This window comes from Sinohyriopsis cumingii, chromosome 9, assembly GCF_028554795.1.
Source record: "Sinohyriopsis cumingii isolate HCF-2022 chromosome 9, ASM2855479v2, whole genome shotgun sequence".
Lineage (NCBI taxonomy): Eukaryota > Metazoa > Mollusca > Bivalvia > Unionida > Unionidae > Sinohyriopsis > Sinohyriopsis cumingii.
This window is the reverse complement of record NC_142969.1, coordinates 64,499,629-64,512,139: the sequence shown is the minus strand read 5'-3', so window position 1 is coordinate 64,512,139 and position 12,511 is coordinate 64,499,629. Positions and strand designations below refer to the sequence as shown.

Below are 12,511 nucleotides of genomic sequence, written 5' to 3'. Positions count from 1 at the left end.
TGCAGTGTCTATTAAAAAATAAAAATTGTGACTTTGCAAAATGTTTTACACAGACTGGTCATGAACGAAAGCAAAGAGTATTAATGCACTTTTATCTAGTAATTTTCCTTAATTCGACTAAAGTACTCACTCCATGCTAAGTGATTCCGCCCCGAAACATTGAACTTATACTGACATTATTTCTATTTAGTCCTAGGAAATCGGTCATGTGAGCTTCTTTGCTGTTCCTACAAATGTGAAGTGATACATCATCACGCAAAATTATTATTTTATTTACAGTATGTTTCAACCGTGATATGTGTCTCTTTTCATTGCAACAATTCATGGGTAATTTGTTTCTTATTAGCAGATAACTCAGGGTCTTCCGGTTCTTTAAAACGTGAACATGAAGTCACGCTGTGCTGTGATTAAGGTGGTTTTCTGATGCATTTTGGCTGCCAATATCCGTTGTCTCTGTCGAACTCTGCTGTCTGTTGTGCGTTACCACTATGAGAAGTTAACGATGTCTAATAGCATCAACGAAATATCTCCGTCCACGGCAGCCTCTGTTTTCCCCATTTTCCTGTTGTTAGCATTAACTCACTAGCCATGAAATATTAGACTTTTAAACATCGAATATTTATGCGACTTTACTCTGGCATTTTGTCCTTATAAAATTATATAACCACTCCCTTGTACTGATGCATTGGTAAAAAAATATTTTAAATATTTGTCCAGACTCGAACCCTTTATATTCTGGATGCATATGAACATAAAACAAACGATTTTGTTCTGATTCAGTTGGTAAATAACATTCGTTGCAGAAACTGTTGCACAACCCTGTCACATACTTAATTTGCATACAAAATTAAAACCCTGTAAAATAGTCTGGATGAAAGATACATAGCAATAACTAGTTTCCAATTATTCCTCTTTAAAATTATGTTTTTGCAACATAATTTACAAGTCCTGCTGCATGCTGCTAAGTTATATAAGTCTGCTAGTCAGAGAAAGATTCAAGGTCCTGAGATATGGTCAGAATCCCCGTTGAAAGTGTATATTTCAAGATTCTATCGAAAATGCATTGTAACGGAGAAAAACTGATAGTTACATGTAGGGATACGATTCCTTCACTTTTGTGCTTAGCTAAAAGGTGTAAAAGAATCATATTTATCACATAAAATGGTGTTCATATCTACCACATAAAACGATGTTCATATCTACCACATAAAAAGATGTTCATATATACCACATAAAAAGATGTTCATATATACCACATAAAAAGATCTTCATATCTACCACATATAATGATGTTCATATCTACCACATAAAACGATGCTCATATATACCACATAAAAAGATGTTCATATCTACCACATAAAACGATGTTCATATCTATCACATAAAAAGATGTTTATAGATTACTGCGTTTTGTATGGGAAAATATGAACGAGTTTTTCGACTGGAAATACTGCACGACCTTGGGAGTGAAGTATATCCATCCGACAAAACGAGTTCATATTTTCCCATACAAATGCAGTAACCTTTTTATTATATGCTCATTTATTTTATTTTACCTAATGCTTAATTATGTTAACAAAATACACTAAAAGAAACAAAGTAACTGAATGTATGCCGTATTCCAAACTAAATACACAAGCGCAGATTCATCATTACACAACAACACAATTATTACTGAGCACAAAAATCCGCCCAGATAAATTTGAACTTGGTCACGCGCTCGACATAACTTTCGAAAGAAAATGGCGTGTTTAGTTGAAATTTGGAGTCATATTTCGAATGAATGCGCATTGCAACAACTTTTCCATTTGATCTGGAATGAAACGATTAGGGTTTTGTTTCGATTCTACAAAATTTCGTGATTATGGACTGGATTTTATATGTGACAATTCCACATGAAATACATCGGATTGAAGAAGCGAGGGAGAAGCGTGTTGACATCTGCAAATGTGTTTCTGTTTCTGTCACTGAATGTTTGAAATCATAATGTGGGAAAAATATGAATTCTTTCAATTGCAATTATCAAAAAGACGCTATGGAATTTAATGCATATATCATTTTTAGTGCAGTAAGGGGGATTTAATTGCACTTATATTCGAAATTACAGTACAATTTCGAAATGTGTAATCAAGATTGAGAACTTATGACATGGCTCATGTAATTCGGATTTGCAGAACTAAGAAAGTACATTTTGAGGAAATGCAGGATGTAACACTAAGTATATTTTTTTGCCATTCTTAACACCAGCTAAAGAAGACAGTATATGCCTTGTCACTTGTATGTTATTTGTAAGGACCCTTTCTTGTGTCTGTTGTATAGCTAGCCCAAATCCGAAGCATTGTATCAAACAAGTTAACATGGAATAAGCCAAAGCAGCTGGTATGTGGCAGTCCACAAAACATCTGTTTTACTTCATTCGAAAACAAATTTTAACAACCACAACCTAAAGCGCCTACTACGCGAGTGCACATGATTTCTTTACAAATCAAAAACGCTGGCGTCTGCGTCCATTGTTTGTTTACAATAGAAAGTAGTTCATTTATGCACGTGAACGCAATATGCGTATTTACACGCGAGTTTAGTATCGGGTAATATTGCACTATTCTGACAATGTAAAGTTAAAGGAGAAAAAATGAGCATATAATAATCATAGCTACCACATAAAAAGATGTTCATATCTACCACATAAAAAGATGTTGATAATATGCAAACAGCGCAAATGATAAACAAATACGAAGACGTACCGGAACTACTTTTTTAAATTACACTTTGTGTAACGAGAGCTTAGTAAATAACGTTATGTACTGTTTAAACTTCTAATTAAGTCTGATTTAATAAACTGATTTTATTTATTTAAGTTATTGTAATCTCGTTAGGTCTCCATTGGTTAAAATCTGTGTAACACACGTTGTTCAGAACAGCCGCTGTAGTATAAGTAGATTTTAGTTATTTCTTCATTTAACAGATTTAATACTACTGACATAAATGCTTGATTCGTTTTTTTATCAGGTGACGTACGTAGGATGTACAATCGGTGCAGTGGTTGCAGACACAAGAGAACAGGCGATGTTGGCCGCTAAAGCAGTCACAATCAAGTATAATGACCTAGATGCGATTGTTTCTCTTCAGGTATACACAACGCAAAATATAGTCAATAATGTGTAAAGTGACCTTTAAAAATATCCCTGTATACAACACTCGAACGCAGTTGTCTTTTCCATAAATACAAAAGTCAGTTAAGGTTGTCTCTATCCAGGTGTACAAATTCAAATGGGGTTATTTCTATCGAGGCATACCAAATGTCAGATGGGGTTGTCTCTGTTCAGGTATACAAATGTCATGTACGGTTGTCTTTAACCAGGTATACAAAAGTCATATGTGTTTGTCTATATGCAGGTATACAAAAGTCAGCTACGGTTGTCGATTTGCGATAGCTCAGAGAGTCGACCGTCTGATTTTGTAATAGATGGGCTACGGGTTCGATATCCGGCCATGCCATCTCGGGTCGCCTGTCTTGATATGTTCTTAGAAAAGGCACCTATTATTTTTTAATCAAATACTTTGATTCGTAAAAATTATTATATATCACACTATTGTGTAAGAACCCGTATTAAAAATAATACGTAAAATTGAAGATCTATCACCCGATTGAAATTTGGATTAAAACATTTTGTCAAAACCCATTGCTAATATAGCAGGTAATCCTATGTAAAATACATACGCATGACTTTGGTCTAATATTTCCCCTTCATGTGGGATCTCGGAGTGGCCGAGTAGTCTAAAGGATCACTGCCATCTCATCTCTGTCTTCGCGGGCTCGTGTCTCGGGTTCGGCCAATGTAAGTACGTGATAAAGCTTACGAGTAGCTTTCCGTAGGTCGGTTTTTCTTTCGTGGGTTTTCCCGGGCTCTTCTGCCAATTATACTAGCCTACCTTGTGCTGAAAAATGTCGTCAAACAAAATAACAACAACAACATCATCCTCTTTATGTAGTCCACCTGCCACATTAAGCTGTCTACTTGTATCATGGTTCTAAATGAACCGATGTCTTTGCAATTGACTGTACATTACAATGATCATGATTAATTTTCAAGTTCTTTTTTTAAATTGTCATACAGAAGATCACATAAAATAACTAGTTAAAACAAATACAGAAAAATGTCACTAAATCATCACTAAAGTGCATACAGCTAATTGCACAAGTAAGTGTTAACTCATTCTTTATGTATGGCCTATTTGACGCACTTTAAAATTCAACGTATGATGATCTTCCTAAGCACATGGATATACGCATGCGTCCATATTATACTTGCCGTCATTAAACATGTTACGCTATGGCTTAAAATTCACAATTAGTGACAATCGTGACTTTCACCAGAACTGAACGAAGTACGGTCTTGTAAAGTATGCAAATGCTCATATATATTACCCGATCGGATTGTAATTTTGTTAAGTGTTTTTTCGTTTTCTTAATTCAAATCATGCTATTTTTTGTGGGAAGTGCATTCTAACGCTTTTGCGGAAACGCATACCACAACTACAATAGTTCTCATACAAGTAAATTCAATACATATTATATATACCATTTATGCATACAGATAAGTTATTTTTTAATATACGTAGTTAATGGCAAGTACTTTTCATATTTTTAGACCGGTATTAAAACAAACGATTGATAATACCCAAAGATATTAACTTTAGCCGATTAATACTTAAAGAACAACGTGAATTCAAAGTCGAGATGAAAATAAGTAAAATGTAAATAATAAAAAATAAGTCATTGTATAGCACGTATTTCATTAATGTTTTGGAATTCTTTTTGCTATTATCAGTACCAACCGCAACTGTATTTTTAGCATGGAAAGTTTGATAGTCATCGAGTTACAGCTATACGATTAAGATGATTGTCAATAAAGGGAACGCGTTGACGGGAAGAAGACCAAAATGGCAGCCTCGATTACATGGCATCGTGCCCACTATATACAAAAAATGTAACGCTCATTATATCTTGTTTAGTATTTAGGCAAAAAGATAATTACAATGCAAGAGCTCAATACTATCCCAATATCGTGCTTTATTGCCTATTTTAGCTCTCGTGTGTGTGTGTGTGTGTGATTTGGATTTCTAGCGTAGCTTTAACAATGTTTCAGTCACATCGCTACAATACCTGCAATGCGACAGTATATAGTGCCGTCTAGCACTGAGGCATCATGCCACAGACATGTAACATGATGTCCCACATAGTCACATTATCCCGACACCAGGCCGACCAGTCCTAACACTAACCTCTTAATGCTGAGCGCCTAGCAAGGCAGCTGTTAGTACTATATTTATAAGTCTTTAGTATTGCTCGGTGGGAGTTCGAACCCGCGAACTCCCGCATCCGTGGCGGACGCTCTAGCCACTAGCCACTGGAGCGGTTTTAGCTCATTTTCCGTAAAAGAAATTATCATGGACATTTAAATGAACGCTTTATAAGTTTATAATATATAGTTTTGTAGTCATTACCTAACGTAGGTGATATTTGACTGTACCATATCCACCCACAATTTAAACCTATTCGCATTACCAAGAGTCCTTAAAGAGTTGAGACTCCTTTGTGGAAATTCTTTCAATACCTTCTGCACATTCCTTAAATTCGGATATTTGGTCTTGAGGCTTCGTTATCGGAGCTTGAATTCGAGGACCTTTGCTTCCTGTTAGCCGCTGAATACAAAATATATAATTTGGGAAAACATTATTGCGTACTTTCCATAACAAAGCAGGAACCTCCAACATCCTGCTATCCGTATTTCTATCAAATTTAAAATGCCGAATGTGAACTGACTTTACTTACTTAATATCTCATTCATTTAAATGATAAATGATAAACGATAAACGATGAATGATAAATGATAAACGATACTCAGCATGATTGTGCTGCTCACCTAATTACTTGGATTTAAAAATAAATATTAGTTTATAATAAAAATCAGAACTTACCTGTCATATTATATTTTACATTTCCTGTTCAGTTATGTTTTACCTGTCCAGTTTCATTTCACCCTTTCCCCTTTAATTCATTTTTTTTGTACACACATTACTTGTGTGTTGTCAAGTCATGCCTTACTTGATTTGTGTAGGTGAAATACACGCACTTGGTGGTGGTGTTGTGTGTTCCCTGTGGATGCTAGTTTGCATCGTTTAACAAGTACATATGTAGCAATAAATATTTTCAAAAACATAACCTTTTATGCATTTTAAAGTATTAGGCGCATTTCAGATTCTTTACAAGAAATGTATTTTGATATTTAACTGACACAACTTGATTTCTGTGAGGTTCAGGCGATTCAGCATTTTTTCCGTTTATAATGCTGCCAATTACGTGATCAATAATAACAACTTCCCATTAAACATCGAAAGCTATGCAGTTTGTTGACAGAAGCTTTTCTTTCTTCAGAGAAAGCGTGGCATTTTCCATGTGCTACTCGTAGTCTAGGAAACATCTTACAACTAGAACTTTAAGTCGTCATATTTACCATGGTTTGTTATCATTGGTAGATTTCACTCTAAATCTGATGTAATCTTAGATCCTAGATAAAATACAAGTCGGATCATGACAATAGCAAAACAACGTGATCTAATAATATACAACGTTACGATTCCTAGGTAAAGACTTCACTAATGTACACCACGAAAGTCAAACTTCATTGTTACGAATAGACTAACTAAACTTAATGGAATTTGTTTTCCTTGTCGTTATGAAGAAGGTATATTGTAAGACATTCTTCATTTTGCTGCTACGTTAAATAAACCAAATCGATCACAATATTTAATTGTATTTGATGCCCTATACCGTTTAGCTTATATTTTATTGTATTTATGAAAAGGATGCAATGAAAAAGGAGTCGTTCTACCCATTTCAAGAGGAACTGGTAGCTGGAGACGTGATAGAAGGCTTCCGGGTGTCAGATCACGTGATAGAGGGTGAGTTTGAGACGGGAAGGCAGGAGCATTTCTACATGGAGACTCAGTCTACCATTGCCGTACCTAGGACAGAGAATAATGAAATGGAACTTTTCGTTGGAACGGCGGATCTTGCGACAACACAGGTAGAGTAGCAAAGTTACAAAAATGAAAAAGGTTGTCATATATGTCGATAATTAGCATTCTGATTTCTAGATTTGTATCCTTCAATGATATTAATCAAAACAATTAAAACTATTGGTCTCACAGAAAGTATGCGGGTCTATGTTTGCTCTTCGTAGTTGAAATGCGAGGACAGCATAATCCCTAATGAGGAAATTTGTGCACTGTGAGACCAGCATAGAATAAAACAGACGTGTTTCTACCATGTGCTAGATACAACTAACGACTCGATACTTACCAAAAAGGGCCGATTGAAAGTTGGGTACAAAATTCTACAAATAAAATTTGTAATTAACTTTGTGAAGATAAATCCATCCAAATAAATGTAAATATGCAGTCTTGCAAGATACAAGGTTAAATGAAAAGATTACATATATACATATATATATATATATATATATATATATATATATATATATATATATATATATATATATATATATATATATATATATATACTGTAATGTAAGTTTTAAACATGCCTTGATCTGATGCAATGCAATTTTTACGTTCAGTTTTTAGATAGTTTTGTCTCGCTTCTTTGCATTCTTTCTGTTCATTTATGTTTTGTTGACCGCCAATATGTCATCCCACAAAATAACTCATCCTACCCTTTCTCTGGTTCATAAAAAGATTCATTCATCAGACTACAATAGGCCGTTTTGAGTTTTATTTTATACTGGAAGTTACAAAAAAATAAGTACTCATACAACGGAAAAACTAGAGGTTTTTGAAACCCTGATAAGAACACTATGATATTATTATTTGCATTGCAGAGTTCTCTCAGCAGAATTCTTCACGTTCCAAGCAACAAGATTGTAGTTCGAACAAAGAGACTTGGTAAGAGCATTTCCTATGTTTGTCTTTCAGTGCGTTTTGTATTTTTTATATATACATAATTAAAAAAAACGCTTTCCTTTAAGCATGCCGGTGTGTGTCTGTCAGTGTGTTTGGTATTGAAAAATCTTTCCTTTAAGAATGACGATATTTATCTTTCTGTGAATTTTGAATTGAAAAAGCTTTCCTTTAAGGATGCCGATGTTTATCTTTCTGTATGTTTTGTATTAAATAGCCTCTCTTCCCCCCCCCCCCCTTTCAGCATGCCTATGTTTATCTTTCTGTGTGGTTTGTATTTAAAAAAGCTATCGTTTAAGCATGCGAATGTTTGTCTTTCAGTGTGTTTTGTATTAAATAGCCTTCTTTTAAGCATGCAAATGTTTGTCTTTAAGTGTGTTTTGTATTAAAACGCCTTCCTTTAAGTAATCAGGTGTTTCTCTCTTGTTTTTTTTTAAATATTATTTTTAAGATGCATTCCTTTAATCATCTTTTACCATACTTTATTTATTAACATTTTGTTGCATATGTATTTGTTAAGAATGTGTGGAGACTAATATGCATGAGAAAACAATTCATAACACATATACAGAATGCTTAAACATTTCCTTTAATATCTGTACCGTTTGTTTTTTGTTTTTTTTTTATGAGATTTGTTTTACCTTTAAATCATCACGAAACTTGCAAGCAAAGTAGAGAAACGTAGTTTTACAAATAAACCATATCTCATTCTACAGCTATTTGACTATTTGCGAGAAACTGTCATTAGTAGTGGAAGGGGAACAAGGGTTAATGGGAAAGAGATACCAGATTATGATGGCAAAGAAGAGAAAACCACGATATAGTTAAACAAAATATATTTGCTAAGTTGAACGATTATTTTAGCAAATTCCAGTGTCGAAATTAAATGAAGACGCTATATGAAAATGATACCTGATTGACTGAAAAATTAAGGAAAGAGAGTTAAGATTTGGAGAAATTTATACCGTTTCCAAGAATAAAACAGAGATAGAACAATCATTGAGAAACAGTTGTCTAAAATACAATTTCTGTATATAAACGGAAAATCGGGATGTACATTATAACTCTTTGTTGCTTGCAAATCTCATTTTCTAAAAATGTAAATTCCATAATCTTTGCGGATTTTTCCTTTGAGTACATTAACTACCATATTAACGTTACAAGGAGACTGTACTACTTCTCAAATACAGCAATCGCAGAAAGACGAAAAGTCTCTTTCCCGTCACTGTTCCATATGGACGAAGGAAAGAAACTCTTCCCTACCCTTCTCTCACCTCCGTTAACCTCTATAGATAGCTACGGTTGTTTACTATAGTTTAGCTTTCGCAAATATATTGTCACGCACAGACTCTAAGATAATCTTGTTGACTATTGACCATCCATGGACAAAGTCTATGTAACATTACATGTAAAAGTATTGACTAAAAGTTGCAGTTATTATTTTGCGAACTTTGTTGACAGTCATGTGCCGGATGCACTTTGGTATGTGGAGTTACACAGACATCCGATTAGCCAATCCATCTGTTTCGCTACACGGACCAATTAGACGATTACCGTACCTCCGTCCAGCAGACAACAGGTAAATCTCTCAAGGTAAAGGGCTGATCCGATAGCTGGTCAGCCCATCAAGGAAATATCCGAGCCGTTCAGCCAAAACGCCTACTGGCATTTTATAACTGCAAGACAAACTGATGCCAATGGTCGGCCGCCGATTCAACCATCTAAATTTTTTACGGCTTATCATTTTGTAAGATATCAAATCGTAGAAATAGACGATGGCATGTTCTCATCCCTGCTACCCCATTTAGAGGATGTTCTATTCTCATGTTCACAGAATATCCAATGAGGACAACAGTCACAGTGAGTGCGGCGGATGATTTTGATTTATTGTATGCAGATTCAACAATGTAGTTTAGTGAATACATTTTGAAAAGCGCCCATAGAGGAAAACTACAGAGTTTAACCGATTAACGATTGCATGTAAACTCGCTAGCGTCTGGGAAACATTTTAACTAGGAAGACATGTTTCAATAATTTTTAAAACCAAATACATGCATATGCAAAATGAAGGGTTGTAAAAGCCTACCGAATGCGGACATTCTGAAACATTCTACAAAAAGACACACGTGGCAAATCAACTGAAATTTTACAAGTCTAATCACATCGGGTACAAATACCAAGAATTTTATAAGAAAGAATCGTCCAGACAAGTGCAGTCATTTTTATATCATTTGAATCCACAAGAAACAAACTCTACAAAGCCAGTGTTTATTGGATACAATTCCTTTGGTAACTGTATACAAAATAGCAGCTGGAAGCAAATGGCATTGTACCAAGAAAAAATTGAAAACATCACAAGAGCGGAGACGCAAGAGGGAAGGGACATTATCACAAGAATGAAGTATAATGTTAAAATCAACAAGTGAAAAGTGAGAACTAAAGGGGATTTTTCTTTGCGTAAGTAAAGAATCTTGGGATGCAGATAAGACCAAGGTCATATAATACAGTTTGTAAATACTTTGCGAGGTCCTGACAGTGAAAACATTTTTTTAAATGTGAGCGTTATCACAGATTGCAAAACAACGAACGTAAAGAGAATAGTACTATGACCTTCATTTAAGTAGGTCAATGTAGCAATATCAACGAAAACAACGTATCAAGATCATTGATAACAATGTAGCAAGGTCAATGATAACAATGTAGCAAGGTCTATGATAACAATGTAGCAAGGTCTATGATAACAATGTAGCAAGGTCTATGATAACAATGTAGCAAGGTCAATAATAAATGACATCAGATCTACATGTACGTAGCTATCATGAAACACTTTAAAACTTCGAAGAAAGTAACATTTGTGGCAAAGGAAATAATAACACTATATATATATATATATATATATATATATATATATATATATATATATATATATATATATATATATATATATATTTTGGATTTAGAATTTGATGGATTGTGACAATTTGTAAGTCAGTAATAATAATAATAATAATAATAACGAAACGAACTCTACATTTAGCACGTCAGTTTTAGAAATACCTCGAAAGTGTCGGACGTCTTTTCAATCATGGATTGTTTGAATATTTATCGACAAAAATTTGCAGAAAGAGACAGTTTACTTCCAGAAATATACCCCCCCCCCAAAAAAAAACAAAAAAAAAATGCACTCACGTCTTCCCTGCCTTCTGGCAGGTGTTATAGGCGCCTAGAAACTCGATTTTTTCTACGAAAATTGAGTAGGTACATGGCGGAATGAAATCTCATTCCTTATCACAACCATCACATTCAAACCAAGATTATAATATAAAATATTTTAAAATACGTGGCATATCTGCTACTACAATTTCCGTGTGGTGGTGTGGTATTGTTGCGACATGTTTTCATCTTTTTGTTATCAGGAGGTGCATTCGGTGGAAAAGCGACAAGTCAGATTCATGCAGCGGGTCCGGCTGTTGTTGCAGCATACAAGTAGTTCTACTTCTCTTTCATTCATTCTTTCTAACCATATTTCTTTCTTCCTTTCTTTCAGTAATATTAAATACACCTTCATGGTCATGAAACGCGAACGATAGTAGATATATGACTCAAGATGACTCGATATAATACAAAAGGAATACAAAGTTCAAAATTTTCAGAAACCCCATGTATAAACACGTGCAATCAAATTATGCATGTTAATGATGACATACTGAGGTGGAATATCAGAACTGTCAATCAGTCAGATCAACGTCTCTAATATAATATGACTTTGTTATTTCAAAGAAAACAGGAAGAGTAGATTACTTGTAACGAATGTACACTTAATATGAGACCGATTATAGAGAGATTTCATGGGTTATACATTTTCAGTTCATTATTATTTTATTATTATATATATGACTGAGTGTGTGAGTGTGTGTGTGTGTGTGTGTGTGTGTGTGTGTAAAGCTTCATTCAGGTCGTGAATTGAAATGAATGATTCTTTTCTACTTTGCACTGCTTGTTTCAAATTATCATGCCTTCGTCAATTGCAGTACCTAACCAACACATAGAATCTGAGAGAATTATGAAGTATGATATAATCTAAATAAGAAAAGCTAATTACTGTGATATAATCTAAATAAGAAAAGCTAATTACTGTGATATAATCTAAATAAGAAAAGCTAATTACATTCAACTTTTCCCTCATAGGATGAGAAGGCCCATTCGATGCATTCTGTCTAGGGAGGACGACATGCTAATCACGGGCAAAAGGCATGCCTATTACGTAAAGTACAAGGTACGAAACAGTGTTCCTTTAATAAAGTGCTCATTCTTAGTTGATCTCATTGTGGCTAAAGTGTTAGTTACAAACGTTTAGCTACTCCATAATTCTGATAACAAAATTCTGTCGACTTTTATAAGCAAATAGCCAAATAAAAATATAATGTTCTTGACTTTTTGTTTCGCGTGTGCGAAACTGGAGGGAATGTATAATTGCTTGACATTTTTCATGAATACGACCAATACCACCTGGAAACACTGAAATTAC

General features: G+C 34.4%; 1 protein-coding gene across 3 annotated transcripts in view; it reads left to right on the top strand.

The window, feature by feature from the left end:
• LOC149791926 (xanthine dehydrogenase/oxidase-like) overlaps positions 1-12,511 on the top strand; it is a 320,752-nt gene that overhangs the window by 267,254 nt on the left and 40,987 nt on the right. For all 3 annotated transcript variants that reach the window (XM_089970442.1, XM_089970444.1, XM_089970440.1), the window contains exons 18-22: positions 3,010-3,129; positions 6,870-7,091; positions 7,905-7,968; positions 11,400-11,469; positions 12,172-12,259. In XM_089970442.1, the coding sequence (XP_089826568.1) occupies positions 3,010-3,129; positions 6,870-7,091; positions 7,905-7,968; positions 11,400-11,469; positions 12,172-12,259 (564 nt within the window). The remainder of the gene's footprint in view (positions 1-3,009; positions 3,130-6,869; positions 7,092-7,904; positions 7,969-11,399; positions 11,470-12,171; positions 12,260-12,511) is intronic.